The sequence below is a fragment of the Peromyscus eremicus genome, chromosome 1 (genome assembly GCF_949786415.1).
Source record: "Peromyscus eremicus chromosome 1, PerEre_H2_v1, whole genome shotgun sequence".
In the NCBI taxonomy this organism is placed as follows: domain Eukaryota; kingdom Metazoa; phylum Chordata; class Mammalia; order Rodentia; family Cricetidae; genus Peromyscus; species Peromyscus eremicus.
In genome coordinates, this window is record NC_081416.1 from 75,702,171 (window position 1) to 75,721,128 (window position 18,958).

The following is an 18,958-nucleotide window of genomic DNA, read 5'->3' on the forward strand; positions in this document are numbered from 1 at the left end:
TTTAATCCCAGCACTCGGGAGGCAGAGCCAGGCGGATCTCTGTGAGTTCGAGGCCAGCCTGGACTACAGAGTGAGTTCCAGGAAAGGTGCAAAGCTACACAGAGAAACCCTGTCTCGAAAAACCAAAAAAAAAAAAAAAAAAAAAAAAAGAAAAAAGAAAAGGAGAAGCAGGTAAGGCAGAGCCGGCCTTCATTCCAAGAGACTGAGTCAGGAGGACCATGAGCTCAGAGTCAGCCTAGGCTATAGAGCCAGACTATCTCAGAAGTGGGGGCAAGGCAGGAGGAGGAGGAGCACTGAGAGATGGCTCAGAGGTTAAGAGTGCTTGCAGAGGAGTCCCAGCACCTGTGGGAGACCAGCTCCCACATTTATTTACCCCAGGAACTCTTGAGGAGTGAGGAATAAGAGATTTAGGTAGAAATAGAGGGGAGAGAAACAGATAGAAACGCAGGACAGTCTCGGGAGGGCCTGGATCCTTATCCACTGGCCCAGAACTTTATTCCAAAGGACCTTTTATAACAATGCCAAGGGGCAGGGCAAAGGACCTCCCCCTTGCTAGACACAGCCAAGTGTAGACCCTTTCAAATACCTGGTACTCAGGCCTGTAGTCCAATCATCCCCTTATGCCATCCTGCTGGGTAAAGCCACTAGGAAACCTAAATGGGCTCCAACAAGCGCCCATATTGGGTGTCTCACAGTCACCTCTAACTCCGACTCCAGGGCATCTGATACCCTCTTCTGACCCCTGTGGGGCACCAGGTACACATGAAGTGTACATAAATACATGCAAGTAAAACATTCATACACATAAAGTAAATCATATATATCCATATATATAAAGCATACACACACACACACACACACACACACACACACACACACACACACAGGGGCTGGAGCAATGGCTCAGCAGTTGAGCACTTACTACTCTTGAGGAGGACCCAAATTCAGTTCCCAGCACCCATGTGGTGGCTCACTCTAAGGGCTCCTGCATGCAAGCACATGGTGCACATAAATTCATGCAAGCTAATACACATGACATAAAATAAAATATTTTACTTTTTAAAAAGCAGAAGAGGAGGAGGAAGTGGGAGTAGGGTGAAGAAGGGGATGATTGGGGGAGCTGGAGAGGGGAGGCCATCTTTGAACTGCCCTGCCTTGTCCCAAATGCCCTGTGTTTATCTTTTGTCTTCTCTACCTATTCTTCTCCATGCTGCAATCAGGTTTTCCCGGGGCGTGGGATTCACCATGGCAACCACAGCAACTGAAGAGGCCATCATCCGCATCCCCCCATACCACTACATCCATGTGCTGGACCAAAACAGCAATGTGTCCCGTGTGGAGGTTGGACCAAAGACCTACATCCGGCAGGACAATGAGAGGTCGGTGTGGAGCTGTCCCAGCTGAGGAGAGCCTGGCTGGCAGCAATGACCCTTGCCTAGGTGACTTACTGTGTCCTTTGGAACAGCATCCCTGGTCCTCACACCCTTTCTTACATTACTACAGGGTACTATTTGCCCCGGTACGCATGGTGACAGTTCCCCCACGCCACTACTGCATAGTGGCCAACCCTGTGTCCCGGGACGCCCAGAGCTTGGTGTTATTTGACACCACGGGGCAAGTTCGGCTTCGCCATGCTGACCAAGAGATCCGACTGGCCCAGGACCCCTTCCCCCTGTACCCAGGGGAAGTGCTGGAAAAGGTACTTGGCTTTTCCTTCCTCCAGCCAACTCTCCGCCTGTCCTGTCGCTCACTATTGCTAGGGCTCCTGCTGCCCTCCTGTGGGAAAACAAAGGGCCTGTGGGCGGGGTTAAGGAGGTGGGATGTTTATGGATTCTCACCAGGGGCAAGGTTGACTCACTGCCCCTTCACCCCCACTACCCTGCTCTCCACACACACCTCAGACAGACTTACCCTCACTTCACAAGATCCATCCCTAGATGCCTGTGACTGTTAACCATCATCACAGCCAGACCCTCATCCATGTTGCCCTCAGCCTGAGCTCCCAAGCAAGGGAATCTACTGCCATTTCTTTAAATGCATGGTGTTTTATACCTTTAAACTGACTTTCTCTACAGATCAGTGCCTTTTATGTTATCATTACATTTTATTTACTTATTTATTTGGGGGCTGGGGTGTGCATGCATGCTACCAATTGCATGTGGAGGTCAGAGGACAACTTGCAGGAGTCAGTTCTTTCCTTCCATCATGTGGGTCCTGGGGTTGAACTCAGGTCATCAGGCTCGGCAGCAAGTGCCTTCACCACTGAGCGATCTAGCCAGCTCACTTTTAAATTTTCCCCTTTTTGCTGTGCTAAGGATAGAACTCAGGGCATTGCGTATGCTAGACAAGTGCTCTATATCCACAAGCCCTAATCAGTGCCTTTCGCTCTTGAGTGCCTAATAGCATGACTCCGGGAGAACGTAGAGATGCACACAGCTGGGGAGAAGGAGGATGTGGAGAAATAATGAGGGGTCAGTGAGATGGCGCAGCAGGTAAAAGCATTTGCTGCATCAGCCTGTCAACCTGAGATCCATCCCCCAGACCTGAGGTGGGAAGAGAACTGACTCCCATAAGTTATCTCAGACTTCCAGACGTGCATGGTAATTCATGCACATCAACACACACACACACACACACACACACACACACACAGAAGAGAAATAAAAAATTTAATGAAACTAAAAAATGAGAAATGATTAAGACAGCAATCATTAAAGAATCTGAGTGGAAGCAGGGCAGTGGTGGCGCATGCCTTTAATCCCAGCACTCAGAGACAGAGGCAGGTGGAGCTCTGTGAGTTCAAGGCCAGCCTGGGCTACAGAGCGAGTCCAGGACAGCCAGGGCTACAAAGTGAGACACTGTCTAGAAAAAAAAGAAAAGAAAACAAACAAACAAAAATCTATACGCTTGCTCACCTCTGACTAGCTGAGTCCCGCCCTGGGTGAGGAGTGCTTGAAGTAGTGAGAACAGATCTTCAGAAGCCCTGGAGCCTCAGCAGCAAAGCTGCCCATCAATGCCTCGTTTTCACCCCCTTCCCCTACAGACTCCCAGAAGTGGTCCATCCTCTCCCACTCAGACCAGGAGCGCTGGGCTGTCACAGAGAAGGCCCTCCCATCTTCAGTCACTGTTCACACTCTTCCATGCTCCCACCTTCTCTGAGGCTGGCAGCATTTGCTGGTGGCATGAGGGACATTTTCTGATTTAGCCTCCTCCTTAGCCGTGACCATGAGAGCAGCTTGGCCTTCAACTTTCCTTTTGTTTTGTTTGCTCCTTTGTTCTTGCTTTTGCTTTGTTTTTGAGACAGGGTTTTACCTCACCATGTAACCCTGGCTTGCCTAGAACTCTATGTAGACCACCCTGGCCTTGGACTTGTGGCAGTCCTCATGCCACGGGCTCCCAAGTGCTAGGATTACAGTTCTATAGTACCACATCCAACTCCAGGTATTAAAAAAAAAAAAAAACAGACTATTTGATGATGATGATGGCGATGGTGATGGTGATGATGATGATGATGGTGATGATGATGATGATGATGATGATGATGATGGTGTGTGTGTTAGCACGAATTGACAGGGTACATGTGCAGCTCAGAGAATAACTTGTGGGTCCCGGGGATCGAACTTCGGATGGTCAGGCTTAGCTGTGAGTGCCGTTACACGCTGAGTCACCTTTCCAGCTCCCCCAGATTTTTGTTTTATTTTGAGACAGTAGTCCTGGCTGGTCAGAAGGCAAAGACCCACTTGCCTATGGTTCCCAAGTGTGGGGATTAAAGGAGTGTGCCATGGCACCTAGCTTCCCCCAGACGTTTTAGAAACTGACGAGACTTGCCAGGTGGGAGGGTGTGCACATTAGTTCTTTGAAGGCTTTCACTATTGGCCTGTGGATCTGTTTCCCAGCTGTCTATGGCTTTCTTTCTCCTGTCTGCTTTTTCTTAGCAACGTGTGCTTGATGTCTCTAAGTTACTCCCTCACAAACCCCTCTAGCCCCACATCCCACCTCCACTGAACTTCCTCTGGCAAAGCCCTAAGACAAGCCAGGCGTGGTGGTACCTGCCTGTCATCCCAGCCTTTGAGAGGCAGAGGCAGGAGTTCTAGGCCGGCCTGTGTCCACATTGTCCCTGTCCCTGCTGCTTTCATAGTCTGTCCTCAGCCTCCTGTGCACCCCCGTGTACCTGTGTCCTTAACCACTCAGGGCTGACGTACAGGACTGCTAGCTGCGGCTGGGAGTGCTCTTCTAGATCAGCCTCATTTCAGACATCCGAACCCAACTACTCCCCACCCCCCAGTTCTCTTCTTCAGTGTTCTCAGTATTGATTAGGGACATCACTAGATAACCAGGTGCCCAAACTAAACACCTGCGGGGCCATGGGGGACAAACTGGAAAGAAACTGTTAGGAAGGTGTTACTGTCATCCTAGTAGTTTGAACGGGGAACATGGCGGGGAGACACCATGTTTTGTGATGCAGTAGACAGGAAGTGACGGTGAGGTGTGCTGGCATGTGCCTTGGAGAGCAGAGGCAGGAAGGTGGTGATTTGAGGGCAGCCTAGGCTAGACAGGAGCTGATAAGGGGTCTGCCTCTCTCCAGTCCAGTGTGAGGCCAGGGGGTAAAGTGACGGCCCACCTTCTGCAGCCCAGGCCAGTCTGTCATGGGGAACGCGGGCATTACTTGGGCTCATGTCTTGACTCCATTCGTCAACAGCTATGTGGACTTGCCCCACCCCCAACATGTCTGAACCTCTTTCTTTCCTGCCTTTTTAGAATATTTTCAAAGACCAAATCGAGTCATATTTTTAAAGACATTTCCACAAACTTTCAAGTTGGTCAGTTTTTGTAAGGCCTCCCCTCCCTGCTGGTTGGAATCCTGTGAACATGAAGCAAAGCGAAAGCAAAGCCACAAGATTAAAATCTGCTTTGTATAGCATTTACTATAGTCCTGCTCTCCTCCCTCCCTCCCTCCCTCTCTCTCTCTCTCTCTCTCTCTCTCTCCCTCCCCCCCCCTCTGAGACAGGGTCTCAGTAGTCCAGGCTGACCTAGGACTTGCTGTGTAATTGAGGAGGGTCTTGACTTCTGCTCCTCTTGCTGGCATTTCTCAGGTGCTGTGGTTATAGGCTTGTGCCACTATGCCCAGCTTTACGTTTATACTTTTAAATTCCTTCTAGAGCAGTGGTTCTCAACCCTCCGAACACCGCGATCCTTTAATACATTCCTCATGTTGTAGTAACCCCCCAATCATAAAATTATTTCATTACTCCTTCATAACTGTGATTTTGCCACTGTTAAGTCTTGTAATGTAAATATCTGATATATTCCTGAATATAGTCACGTGATAGTCACAACCCCCAGGTTGAGAACTGCTGTTCTAGAGCATCTGTGCAAACCAGGTCCTGTAATTGTCATTGTTCAGCTTCCTGATGTCTCCCCCATTCTTTCACCAGTTCTCCTCACTCTTGTCCCCGATAGAGGACAGTGTTCTTGGCTCCTCAGTGGTGACCTCCTCACTAGTTCTTCAGGTCCGATGGCCTTGGGCCCACCCCTACCTTATATATTCCACTGTGGTTTTAATGGAGATGCACCAAGATGGATGCTGTGGAGCTGGATGTGTGGCTCGGTAATAGAGTACTGGTTCAGCATTCTCAGGCCCCGATTAGATCCACGGCAGTGTGGACCTCCCAAAGACTGAGGCTGTGGACTCTGATCTCCAGAGTATCAGGTTGAACCCTGGGATCACAGCTCAGACCCTTTCCTTGTAGGACATCACCCCGCTGCAGGTGGTTCTGCCCAACACTGCCCTGCATCTTAAGGCCTTGCTGGACTTTGAGGATAAGAACGGCGACAAGATCATGGCAGGGGACGAGTGGCTGTTTGAGGGACCTGGTGAGCTACGTCTCCGTCTCGTCAGCTTTGTCTGGGCCGGGGCTTCCTGCAGTAACCCTGATAGCGCTGACTGTCGGCACTGGCTTCCTCCTCCTCCTTCCCCAGGCACCTACATCCCCCAGAAGGAAGTGGAGGTCGTGGAGATCATTCAGGCCACAGTCATCAAACAGAACCAGGCGCTGCGGCTGAGGGCGCGCAAGGAATGCTTTGACAGGGAAGGCAAGGAGAGGGTGACAGGTGAGGTCAAGAAAGGGCTGCTGCTGGGTGGGCAGGAAGGGCTTCCTGCAGGGGAGGCAAGAGGGATCATGTGAGGCCTGGGCAGGGTTCTGTGTGTGTGTGTGTGTAGGGGGGGCAGTTGTTTTGGTTTGGTTTTTTTTTGGTTTTTCGAGACAGGGTTTCTCTGTAGACCAGGTTGGCCTCAAACTCAGAGATCTGCGTGCCTCTGCCTCCCGAGTGCTGGGATTAAAGGCATGTGTCACCATTGCCCAGCCTGTCTCTGTCTTTCATTGTTTGTTCTTATTGTTGGTTTTTCTTTCTTTTTTCATTTTTCTTTCTTTCTTTCTTTTTTTTTTTTTTTAAAGATTTATTTATTTATTACACATACAGTGTTCTGCCTGCATGTGTCCCTTCAGGCCAGAAGAGGGCACCAGATCTCATTATAGATGGTTGTGAGCCACCATGTGGTTGCTGGGAATTGAACTCAGGACCTCTGGAAGAACAGCCAGTGCTCTTTAACCGCTGAGCCATCTCTCCAGCCCCTCATTTTTCTTTCTTAAGAAATTTTCTACTCACTCTACATACCACCCACAGATCCCACCTCCTCCCTCCTCCCACGCCCCCTTATTGTTGATTTTAAAAAATATATCATCACCCTATTTTTATATGTATGAGTGTTTTATATATGTCTGTGGGTCACTTTCATGTCCGGTGCCCATGGAGGTCAGAAGAGGGTGTCTGATCCCCTGGAACTGGAGTAACAGGCAGTTGTGAGCCACCATGTGGGTGCTGGGAATTGAACCCAAGTCCTCTGGAAGAAGAGCCAGTGCTCTTAACCTCTGAGCCAGGTAAGAGGTTGCCCAGGTATATTGTTTTTGAGACAGTGTCTCATGTAGCCCCAACCTGGTATTCATCATGTAGTCCAGGATGGCTTCAAACTCATGGCAATCCTTCTGCCTAAGCTTCCTGACTGCGGGATTATAAATGTGTTGTTGTTTGGTTTTTCAAGACAGAGTTTCTCTGTGTAGCTTTGCACCTTTCCTGGATCTAGCTCTGTAGACCAGACTGGCCTCGAACTCACAGAGATCCACCTGCCTCTGCCTCCTGAGTGCTGGGATTAAAGAAGTGTGCCACCACACCCAGCTACCCTCCCTACTCTTTACTCTAAACTGTGGGCTGTGGCTACCTCTTACCTAGTTCTAGATCGAAAAGTGAGATGTTCAAATACATCGACCCGATGTTGGTTCAAATTGACGGATGGTATTTTATTTAGGCCCCTGACAGCTGTGAGAACCTGCTGTCCCATTTTCTACATGGCAAGACTGAAGCCCTTGCCCAGGGTATGTGGCCAGGCAGGGTGAGACTGTGTGACTTGCTGCTGGTACGCTTGCTGCTCCAATAAACAAAATGACACTCGCAGGCCTAGTAGGGGGCCTCCTGCCCATTGCCGCAGAATGGAAAATCAAGTCTTTGGTGCTTAGAGACAGCATCACAGGCTGGAGCTGGAGCGGTGACTTGGCATTCTAGAAATGCCTTTGTAGTTTTTTTGGTTTTGCCTTTTGAGACAGGTTTCCCTATGTAGCCTAGGCTGAAAAATCTCCTGATCCTTCCACCTTAACCTCATGAGTGCTGGGGTTATGGGTATGTGCCACCAGGCCCCGCCTCTAAAAGGCTGTTGCTGTTGTTGTTGTTGTTGTTGTTGTTGTTTTAATTCTTCTGGGATAGAGGTTACTTTTCCTCTGGCCTCATAGAAAAGAGTGGCTGTAAGGACCTTGTCAGGCGCTCAACCCTGGAGTTGGGGGTGGTGGCATTTCTTTGGTCCTGTAACCTAGGCTGTGTGGAGAAGCCATGGTGGGAGGCTAGCTGTGCTGACTCCTCCTTCCTGCTCACGACCCAGGTGAGGAGTGGCTGGTCCGATCCGTGGGTGCTTATCTCCCGGCTGTGTTTGAAGAGGTGCTGGATCTGGTGGACGCTGTGATCCTTACAGAAAAGGTCTGTGCTCTGGATGTGGGTTAGGGAATTGGCTAGGCAGTGCTCAGAGAGGCAGACAATGTGCCAGGAAAGGAGAAGCAGCAGCCCTAAGGTCATAGGTCAGATCTCCAGAGGACAGCCCTGGAGCATCCTCCAGGGTAGGTGGGCATTGTCCCTGAGAACTGGGACCAGTTAGGGGCCTATGGTATTCCCAAATCCAAGGTGCTGGCAGAGGGAAGGTGGTGGGGAGGCCTCCACAAACACCCCGTGTTTCTTTCTGCAGACAGCCCTGCACCTCCGGGCTCGGCAGAACTTCAAGGACCTTCGGGGAGTGGTCCACCGCACTGGGGAGGAATGGTTAGTGACCGTGCGGGACACAGAAGCCCATGTGCCAGATGTCTATGAGGAGGTGCTGGGGGTGGTACCCATCACCACTCTGGGACCTCGGCATTACTGTGTCATCCTTGACCCAATGGGACCAGATGGCAAGAACCAGCTGGGACAAAAGCGTGTTGTCAAGGTAAGCCGCCCTCCTCCCCAGAGCTTGTGAGGATCAAGACCCTTGAGTGACCAAAGGTCTTCTAATCTCTCTCCCTTCACTTCTTCTAAACAGTACACATATTCTAAACACCGTCAGTGCTTTTATACACTTAGGTTTATATTCCTGACACATTGTCCTATTTGGTTCCCTTAGTGGTCCTGGGTTTCCTCTTCAGACCTTATGTACCTGCTGCTGCCACTTCTGGGAACTTCCGCCCCACCTAGAGGTCCTGGGATTTGCTCCTCCATGTTCCATAACCTTTTTCTTCTGTATAAGACAAATCTCACAACCTCCCCACCTTCTGCCCTCCCCCGCCTTCCCCCGCCCTCCCCCGCCCCCTGTGACAGCTTAGCAAGCTGCCATCACAAAGACAGGGGCTAGACAGCTTAGGCCTTACGTGGATAAGATTTGGACTAAAGTTACTCAATGCACTAGGAAGGTTAAGGCAGGAGGACAAGAGTTCAAGACCCAGAGTGAGCCGGGCAGTGGTGGCGCACGCCTTTAATCCCAGCACTCGGGAGGCAGAGGCAGGCGGATCTCTGTGAGTTCGAGGCCAGCCTGGTCTCCAAAGCGAGTTCCAGGAAAGGCGCAAAGCTACACAGAGAAACCCTGTCTCGAAAAACCAAAAAAAAAAAAAAAAAAAAAAAAAAAGACCCAGAGTGAGTTCTGGGCCACCCCAACACACGAGATGTTGTCTAAAAACGATAAGAAAAGAAAGGGGTTCGGGGAGGTAGTAAAAGTCAAAACTACCCTTTCGGACATGGTGGCACATGCCCTTAATCCCAGCACTCAGGAGGCAGAGGCGGGCAGATCTTTGTGAATTCCAGTCCAGCCTGGGCTACATAGTGAGTTCCAGGCCAGCCAAGGCTACATAGTGAGATCCAATCTCAAAAACAAACAAACAAAACAACCCAAGTGTCTATCATTTGATGGATGGATTTTTAAAAATGTGGCATATCGATATGGTGGAATTTTAAAAGAAGTATTTTTTTTTTATACCACAACAGACAAAGACTGAAAACAGCAGCTAAGTGAAGAAGCCAGACATGAAAGGGCAGACACTGTATGATTCCATACATGTGAAGTGTCCAGAATGTATAAATCCAGAGGCTCGGGCAGTAGATTGTTGGTTGGTGGGGTGGGTGGAGATGGATGGGAGCCGTGGGTACAGGTTTCTTTTCTTTCTTTCTTTTTTTTTTTTGTTTTTGGTTTTTTTGGTTTTTCGAGACAGGGCTTCTCTGTGTAGCTTTGCGCCTTTCCTGGAACTCACTTGGTAGCCCAGGCTGGCCTCGAACTCACAGAAATCCGCCTGGCTCTGCCTCCCGAGTGCTGGGATTAAAGGCGTGTGCCACCACCGCCCGGCTACAGGTTTCTTTTCAAGGTGATAAAAATATTCTTGACTTACACAGTTGAGGCAGTCAAGTGATTATGAATCTACTAACATGAGTTTCATGCTCTAAATGGGTAAAACTTGTGGATTATATCACAATAAAAACAGTCCGGAGCTGGTTAGCAGCTCAGTTGGTAATAGGCAAGCATGGGGCCTGAATTCAATGCCTAGTCCCCACTGGCATGGGGCATGCACTTAGAATCCCAGGGCTGGGGCAGGAGAGCCTGGAGGATCTGTGAGGCTTGCTGCCTAGCCAATCTAGTCTAGTCATTGATCCCCAGGTTCCAGTGAGGGACCCTGTCTCAGACAACCAGGGAAGGCTCAGTGCATAAAGATGCTTCCCACCAAGCATGATGATCCAAGTTCAATCCCCACAAACCATTTGGTAGACTGGGAAAACTGACTCCTGCAAACTGAACTCTGACCTCTACATGTGTGCCATGGCATGTGCACACATACATGCAAAATATTATTAATAGTAATAAAGTAGTTTAAACATCAATTTAAAAAAAGCTAACTGGCTTCTGAGGAGTGGCATCTAAGATTCACCTCTGGCCTCCACACATATTCACACACACATGCACATATACCCTCCCACATGTACACCCACCTAAACATGCATACATATACACACAAACACAGTCAGCACTCTTTACCACTAGTCCCAAATCTATGATTCAGTCAACAGCAGACAAAAAATTTTTGGAAAATTCCATCTGAACAGAAAATATGTAAATTTTTTCTAATACAGACTTTACATGGTATTATCAATAATATGTAATCTACATATGATTTATGATTTAAGGTTCATAGGAGGATGTGTTCGCTGTATCCATAAGGGACTTGAGCACCACTTTGGGGCTTTTAGGTGAGAAGTTCTAGAACCCATTATCCACAGATACAGAGAGAAGTCTGTATATTCCTTAAAATATAAGCTGGGCCAGATGTGGCACACACCTGTACTCACAACACTCAAGAAGCTGAGGCAGAAAGGCTGAGAATTTGAGGCCAACCTGGGCTACACAGCTTCTCTCCCTTCTCAAAGGAGAGAAGAAAAAAAGCCAGTGAAGTGTACACCTGTATTCCCACCTACTTAGGAGCCTGATACAAGAGTCCAGGAGTCCACAGCCAGCCTGGGCAACATGGCAAAGTCCCACATCATCAACACCACCAATAAACAACATAGTGGCAGGTCAGCTCTGGCCCTATGACCAGAGTTATGACCAGAGTTTGCCCACCCTCAAATTCTACCAGATCAATAAAACAAACCGTGGGAGAAATGAAAAGCAGCAATAGGTTAAATATATATCATTTCTTTGTGACCGTTTTATTTTCTTTGGGGATTCTTTGTTTTGGTTTTTGTGACAGGGTTCTCACTTTGTTACCCAGACTGGCCTTGGACCCAGGATGATCCTTCTTTAGCTTCCAAAGTGTGGAGATTACAGACATGTGCACTGCACCCAGCTTAGGGTAATTCTTACCTGTTTAGCCTGAGGACCTAGGTCCCGACCATTTACAGACTTGACAAAGTGAGCTGCCAGTGTTTGTCCAGACAGACAGACAGAGAGACAGGTGCTATGACAGGGGTGTGCTGTGGGCTTCCACCTTCGACACAAGCCCAACACAGCGTGTGGATGGGGAAATGCCCCCAGAAGACCCGGCTCAAGGTCGGCAGAGGCGGCAAGCCAGAAGGCTCTATTGAGGCAGCGCGGCTCTGCTACAGGCCTGAGTGGCTCCACGTCCTAACCTCCCCTCTTTCCCACTAGGGAGAGAAGTCCTTTTTCCTCCAGCCAGGGGAGAGGCTGGAGAGAGGCATCCAGGATGTGTATGTGCTGTCGGAGCAGCAAGGGCTGCTGCTGAGGGCGCTGCAGGCCCTGGAAGAGGGGGAGGACGAGGAGAAGGTCTCCCACCAGGCTGGAGACCGCTGGCTCATCCGCGGGCCCCTGGAGTATGTGCCATCTGCAAAAGTGGAGGTGGTGGAGGAGCGCCAGGCCATCCCTCTGGACCAAAATGAGGGCATCTATGTGCAGGATGTCAAGACCGGGAAGGTACCAGCTGGGGGATGGGGGGGACCAGCAGTGGCTTCCTCTGGGCAAGCGGGTGATGCTAATGGGAAGAGGCAGGTTGGGGGAAGGCTCCAGCAGCATACACGGGGGCAGCCAGGTGGCTGGCTGGCAGATGTGAGGCCATTTCATATTCCATTTGCTGTCTTCGTGCTAAGTATCTAGTTTTAGAGTTTGCAGCTGAGAGGATGAACTAGGCTTTAGGACGGGGGTTCTGCCCTACTGCAGATGTGGTCCCAGCATGAAGGTCACACAGGAATATGGCCCACATCTCAGTAGACTCTCCTTTTCTGCTTCACCTAAAAAACCTTGACCTTGGTTTGACTAAGGACTATATTGGCAACCTCTTTCCCTGAGAATCTAATGTAGAAACAATTTGGAGTCCAAGACGATGTCCGTGTATATGAGGTGCTTCCTAGGGCCACATCTGTGGCTGTGATGCCCCCCCATGCTGCTCCATCAAGGGAAATCCTAGAAATACTATCAAGCACTTGCGACATGCCAAGTGCTGTTGTTTGAATTAGACTTGTGAACGCTCCTCATTGTGTAACCCCGGATGGCCCATTATTCAGATGAGGAAAGTAAAGCCTGGGCATAGCTTGAGAAAACACCTAGCAGATGGCAACCAAGCTTGAGTGCAGCCTTCCTGCAGAGACCTCCTTTAACCAGGATACTGTGCTAGCTAGCCCTGGACAGGGTCCGCTCAGGACACTAGGGGTGACATTCTCCCTCCTACCCTCTCGGAAAATTCCTTTCCTAGGTGCGGGCTGTGATTGGAAGCACCTACATGCTGACCCAGGATGAAGTCCTATGGGAAAAGGAGCTGCCTCCCGGGGTGGAGGAACTGCTGAACTTGGGGCATGACCCTCTGGCAGACAGGGGTCAGACGGTCACAGGCAAGGTCCTTCAGCCCTCAGCTCCAAGGAACAAGACCCGGGTGGTCAGCTACCGTGTCCCGCACAATGCAGCTGTGCAGGTGTATGACTACAGAACCAAGAGAGCCCGGTGAGCCAGCAGACGGCCTCTGCGGGGTCCCGAGGGATGCTCTCAGAGTCTGACTTCCACCTTTCTCCACAGAGTGGTCTTTGGGCCTGAGCTAGTGTCACTGGATCCTGAGGAGCAATTCACGGTATTGTCCCTTTCTGCTGGGCGGCCCAAGCGTCCACACGCTCGCCGTGCACTCTGCTTGCTGCTGGGGCCTGATTTCTTTACTGACGTCATCACCATTGAGACCGCAGACCATGCCCGGCTGCAGCTGCAACTTGCCTACAACTGGTGAGACTGGGACCCTGGGGGAGCTGGGACCCAGGGGGGCAGCCTCAGGGACATGGGCAGGGGGCAGAGGCAGGCCTCAGTGCCCTAGACCAGGAGGGAGCTGGGACCAGGGGGCAGCCTCAGGGACACGGGGGTGGGAGGGTGGGGGGGATGAGGTGGAGGTGGTGGGGTGGGGGGTGGGGAGAATGTGTGGGGAGGGTGTGGCCTAACCTAGGATGAGGACTTCAGGGCCCCAGTAAAAGGGGGCTACCCAGCTTATCACTGCAAGTTGTTTTTGTTTGTTTTTTTATTTTTTGAGACAAGATTTCTCTACAGCCCTGGCTGTCCTGAAACTCACATGTTGACTAGGCTACCTCAAACTCACAGAGATTCACCTGGCTCTCCTCCCCGGTGTTGGGACTAAAGGCTTCTGCAAGGCTTTTTAAGAGAATGGTTTTTTTATAATCAGTGGACATGAGCAGTGTGAACCTGAGGTCAGAACACACTGCTGGGTCCTGTCCCAGCTGTGAGTGAACAGTGTGAACCTGAGGTCAGAACACACTGCTGAGTCCTGTCCCAGCTGTGAGTGAGCAGTGTGAACCTGTAGCCAGAACACACTGCTGGGTCCTGTCCCAGCTGTGAGCAGTGTGAACCTGTGGCCAGAACACACTGCTGGGTCCTGTCCCAGCTGTGAGTGAGCAGTGTGAACCTGTGGCCAGAACACACTGTTGGGTCCTGTCCCAGCTGTGAGTGAGCAGTGTGAACCTGTAGCCAGAACACACTGCTGGGTCCTGTCCCAGCTGTGAGCAGTGTGAACCTGAGGTTAGAACACACTGCTGGGTCCTGTCCCAGCTGTGAGTGAGCAGTGTGAACCTGAGGTCAGAACACACTGCTGGGTCCTGTCCCAGCTGTGAGTGAGCAGTGTGAACCTGAGGTCAGAACACACTGCTGGGTCCTGTCCCAGCTGTGAGTGAGCAGTGTGAACCTGTAGCCAGAACACACTGCTGGGTCCTGTCCCAGCTGTGAGTGAGCAGTGTGAACCTGAGGTCAGAACACACTGCTGGGTCCTGTCCCAGCTGTGCTCTTTGCCGTCTGGGTACCTGCATAAGGAACGTTGTGTTTTCCTCCTTTTCCCTGGCTGGAAAGTGAAGTTGACTTACTTCACAGAGCACTGAAAGGCTGTAATGAAAAATCGAATGCCGGGGTGCTGGGGACAAGAGAATAACTTTTTCACTGATGTCACCACCCCTAAGTTGCCCATACTCCAGTAAACAACTCCATACCAATGCTCATACAAAGGGCCCTAATTAACTCAGTAAACAACTCCATACCAATGCTCATACAAAGGGCCCTAATTAACTCAGTGGGTCATTTTAAAAAAAGTCATGGAACTAGGAGTGAGGTTGGGAAGGAGGGGTCCAGGGGGAGTGAGAGAAGAATAGAGGAGGTACTGGGGTAAGTGTGATCCAAATACATTATAAACATGTATGAAATTGTGAAATAACAAACTATTTTTCAAAGAAGCCAGCAGGGGCGCAGGTAAAGCAGGGGGCAGGTAAAGCGGGGGGGGGGGCAGGTAAAGTGGGGGGCAGGTAAAGCGGGGGGGGCAGGTAAAGCGGGGGGCAGGTAAAGCAGGGGCAGGTAAAGCGAGGGGCAGGTAAAGGAGCTTGCTGCACAGACCCTGGCGACCTCAGCTGTCCCTGAGCCCACATCAAGGTGGACAGAGAGAGCCGATTCCACAGAGTGGCCCTCTGACTTCCATAGGAAGGCCATGGCCCTCCCACACTGCACACAAACACACACAGTAATTTTTTTTTTAACTAACACCATCAGAACAGCGCATGGCTGTAACCCCGGCACTCAGGAGGTGGAAGCAGGAGAATCAGGTAATTCAAGGCCCAGTGTCAGATGAAAGGGCTCAAAGCCAGCCTGGGTCTCCTGGAGTCACCTGGAGACGTGGTGTTCACCAGCGTCTGGTGAAGAGCTGGCACACTGACCAAGGCAGATAGGGAGCTGGCCTAGCGACAGTGAAGAGCACAGACCCTGGAGCCATCTTGCCTGGATTCAAGTTTTGTCTTGCCACATATGGTGTGACCTTGAATTTAACGCCTCTAAGTCTTTATTTGCTCTTCTGTAAAATGGGGGAATAGGTATCTCCACTGTAGGGACTCTGAAGATAGAACATACGTGCTTGCTGGGCACAAATTAACATCTCCACTGTAGGAGCTGCTGTTCCTCCCCAGAGGATGGGTGTTGAAATCCTGCTCGGAAAGGCTATCATTGCTTGTGGGAAAACAGCTTCCCACTCTGGGCCTCTTTGTTCACAGGCACTTTGAGCTGAAGAACCGGGATGACCCTGAAGAGACAGCGAAGCTTTTCTCTGTGCCTGACTTTGTGGGGGACGCGTGCAAAGCCATTGCGTCCCGAGTGCGAGGGGCCGTAGCCTCTGTCACCTTTGACGACTTCCATAAGAACTCAGCTCGAATCATTCGCATGGCTGTTTTTGGCTTTGAGATGTCCGAAGACACAGGTCCTGATGGCACACTCCTGCCCCAGGCTCGTGACCGGGCCATCTTTCCCCAAAATGGGCTGGTGGTCAGCAGCGTGGATGTGCAGTCTGTAGAGCCTGTGGACCAGAGGACCCGGGACGCCCTTCAGCGCAGTGTCCAGCTAGCCATTGAAATTACCACCAACTCCCAGGAGGCAGCAGCCAAGTGAGCAGGGTGGGGGTGGGGGTGGGGTGGGGTGGGGGCAGGGGGGTGGGCAGGGGAAACATCTCAGCTAGTGCCTAGACCTGAATAAAGTGGCATTCACAAATGGTCTGCCTGCTGCCCTCTGGTCCCCCAGGGTCTATTCTCTACCCAGCATGACCATTAAAACAGGACATTCCCGCTCCCGTGGCTTCCCACTCTTCAGGGCCTTCCAGGCTCTCCAGGAGAGTTCTGCCTTCCTGTCCCCAGCCTTCAGCTTGGTCCCACCTTGGGCCTTTGGAAATTCTTTGCCTGGTGTACTTTTTCAGCCCCAAGGTCACCTCCTTGGAGAACGCCTTAGTTTCTCTGGCAACTCTTTTCCCACTCATCCACTTGCTCCTGGTGCTCATCCATGTCTGGAAGCACCCTAGCCTGTTTCCTTCCCACGGGAGGTGCTTCCAGGACAGCAGAGCCATCAAGATGTCTGTCTTCCATAGGCCTAGAGCGGCGCTCTGGGTGCCTGCCGCTTGCCCATTGTTCTGGGTCCAGGTGCATGTTGAGTGCTTGGGGAGGGCACAGGGTCAGTCTCTGCTCCAGGTGCTCCTTTCTCAGCTCTGGCCTCACACTACCATCTCATCTGCTCTTGTTCTTGCCCAGGCATGAGGCTCAGAGACTAGAGCAGGAAGCCCGTGGCCGGCTTGAGAGGCAGAAGATCTTGGACCAGTCAGAAGCTGAGAAAGCCCGCAAGGAACTCTTGGAGCTTGAGGCTAAGAGGTGGGCCAAGACATGGAGGTGGAAAGACTGGCCGGTCTGAGGGTCTTGGCAAAGCTGCTGGGCTCAGGCGGGGGTCGGGGTGAGAGGCAAGCAGAGCACGCTTTCAGGCATAAATCAAGACCCAAGAAGGGTTGAGGATGTGCCTTAGAGGTAGAGCACTTGCCTATCATGTACAAGGCTCCATCCCCAGCATTGGAAGAAAATTAAATATTATGGCTCAGCAGGACGACACAATGGGTCAAGGCGCTTGCTCCCTGATGACCTGAGTTCCCAGGGACCCACACAGTGGAAGGAGAGAACCGATCCTCACAAGTTGTCCTCTGACTGTCACACCTGTGTCACGGTGCCCCCCTCAAGTCCCTGGGTGGGTGGGCTTTCCTTCTAGGTCTCCCCCAACTCTGTTTCCCCCGCAGCATGGCTGTGGAAAGCACAGGGAACGCCAAGGCAGAGGCCGAGTCCCGTGCAGAGGCTGCGCGGATTGAAGGAGAAGGTTCTGTACTGCAGGCCAAGCTGAAGGCACAGGCGTTAGCCATTGAGACGGTGAGCTGGGGGTGGCTGCTGGAAGGGTGGCGTTGGGGCCTGGAAGAGGCCCGTTGGTTGAAGGCCCTGAAACCAAGCGGGATAGCCAGTAGACAGCCTGACACAAAGCACTGCTCAAGCTCCCAGGGGCTTGCAAAGTCTGCACTTAGTTACGGAAGACGGGGCTTATTAGTCATCCCACAGCTGAGCACTGAAGCGTCGCCCACCTTGTTGTGTGTGCTTTACATCCGTGACCTCATTTCATGCTTGAGGTACTTGTCACCTCCATTTTACACTGCGGCTTGAACTGGGGGACTCCTTCCTAAGAGTCACCAGCTCAAGAGTGGCATAGCTGGGATTTGCACCTGAGGTTCCCTTCTGCCTCAGTTCCCCCAGGGTTGCTGGCTTGGGTGATTTGCTGGACAGTTCCTAGGCCACATGACCTCAAGCTAGCCTGGTCTCCCCCTTCCAGGAGGCTGAGCTGGAGCGAGTACAGAAAGTACGAGAGCTGGAACTGGTCTATGCCCGGGCCCAGCTGCAGCTGGAAGTGAGCAAGGCGCAGCAGCTAGCTGATGTGGAGGCAAAGAAGTTCAAGGAGATGACAGCGGCCCTGGGCCCCGGCACCATCAAGGACCTGGCTGTGGCTGGGCCAGAGATGCAGGTGAGACACAAAGGCACAGAGGGAGAGTGGATGTTGGCCTTGGAACCAAGAAGGTAAAAAAGGCAAACGCGTCTGGGGAAATGTTGGCGGATGGGAAGGGGTTTGGGAGGGAGCTGTCTCTGTGGCCTGTCATTGAGCACGATGCGATGCCACACCAGCATCAGGCACTGTCCTAGACCCTGCAGAGCCAGCGCTGTGAGGGGACAGTAACAGATGAGACATCAGTACCTCAAAGAAAGTCAGGAAGGGAGATGTGCTGGGTGACGGTGGCTCTTCAGGACCCACCTGGTTTAGGAGGACCCCTCTAGAGGGAGCCGAGATAAAGCACCGGTTTCTGAGGGGTTTATCCTCCCACCCTGCAGGTGAAACTTCTTCAGTCCCTGGGCCTGAAATCCACTCTCATCACAGATGGCTCTTCTCCCATCAACCTCTTCAACACGGCCTTCGGGCTGCTGGGGCTGGGGTCTGACGGTCAGCCGCCAGCACAGAAGTAACGGGGCGGCAGGCCCAGCCCGGGGAAGGGTGGCCTTTGCCAGTCTCCTGCTCCAGTCTCTTTGAAGCAGCCACACCGTGCCTTAGGTCAACACTGATTGTACTGACAATAGATAAAATAAAACGATAATTTTGGAAATTTAAATTCTTTTCTGTTACCTCTAGCCTAGGTGACATGGGAACTTACTGGTGAAGAGAAGAAGCCCCTCAAGTCTTGATATAATTCCCGGAGACTATTTGGTCTCCGGGGAAACAGGGAGAAAACCAACCTAAATCCACGATAAGCGTAGGACCCAAAGCCTTCCAAGCTTGCTGTCCTTTAGACCACAGCTTTTTAGACCCCAGGTAGGAGGGGACGGTGCTGTGGAAGAGTTCCGTTGGGCCAGGACAGACTGGGACCACTCCTACACTTGCAACATGAATCCTGGCCACCCCGTTGAGTCGCCCTGAGGCTACAGAGCCTGCTCAGCCTGATACAGGAGACTCCCATGGCGCCACCTGCCGGCACACCAG

General features: G+C 51.5%; 1 protein-coding gene across 1 annotated transcript in view; it reads left to right on the forward strand.

The window, feature by feature from the left end:
* The window catches only part of Mvp (major vault protein), a 28,176-nt gene extending 9,586 nt beyond the window's left edge, over positions 1-18,590 (forward strand). The window contains exons 2-15 of the mRNA XM_059266612.1: positions 1,221-1,379; positions 1,504-1,699; positions 5,751-5,874; positions 5,980-6,111; positions 7,988-8,082; positions 8,345-8,581; positions 11,759-12,040; positions 12,816-13,060; positions 13,133-13,330; positions 15,637-16,023; positions 16,657-16,773; positions 17,187-17,313; positions 17,765-17,953; positions 18,316-18,590. Coding sequence (XP_059122595.1) covers positions 1,221-1,379; positions 1,504-1,699; positions 5,751-5,874; positions 5,980-6,111; positions 7,988-8,082; positions 8,345-8,581; positions 11,759-12,040; positions 12,816-13,060; positions 13,133-13,330; positions 15,637-16,023; positions 16,657-16,773; positions 17,187-17,313; positions 17,765-17,953; positions 18,316-18,447 — 2,620 coding nt within the window. The 3' untranslated portion in view covers positions 18,448-18,590. The remainder of the gene's footprint in view (positions 1-1,220; positions 1,380-1,503; positions 1,700-5,750; positions 5,875-5,979; positions 6,112-7,987; positions 8,083-8,344; positions 8,582-11,758; positions 12,041-12,815; positions 13,061-13,132; positions 13,331-15,636; positions 16,024-16,656; positions 16,774-17,186; positions 17,314-17,764; positions 17,954-18,315) is intronic.
* Positions 18,591-18,958: the final 368 nt, after the last annotated feature.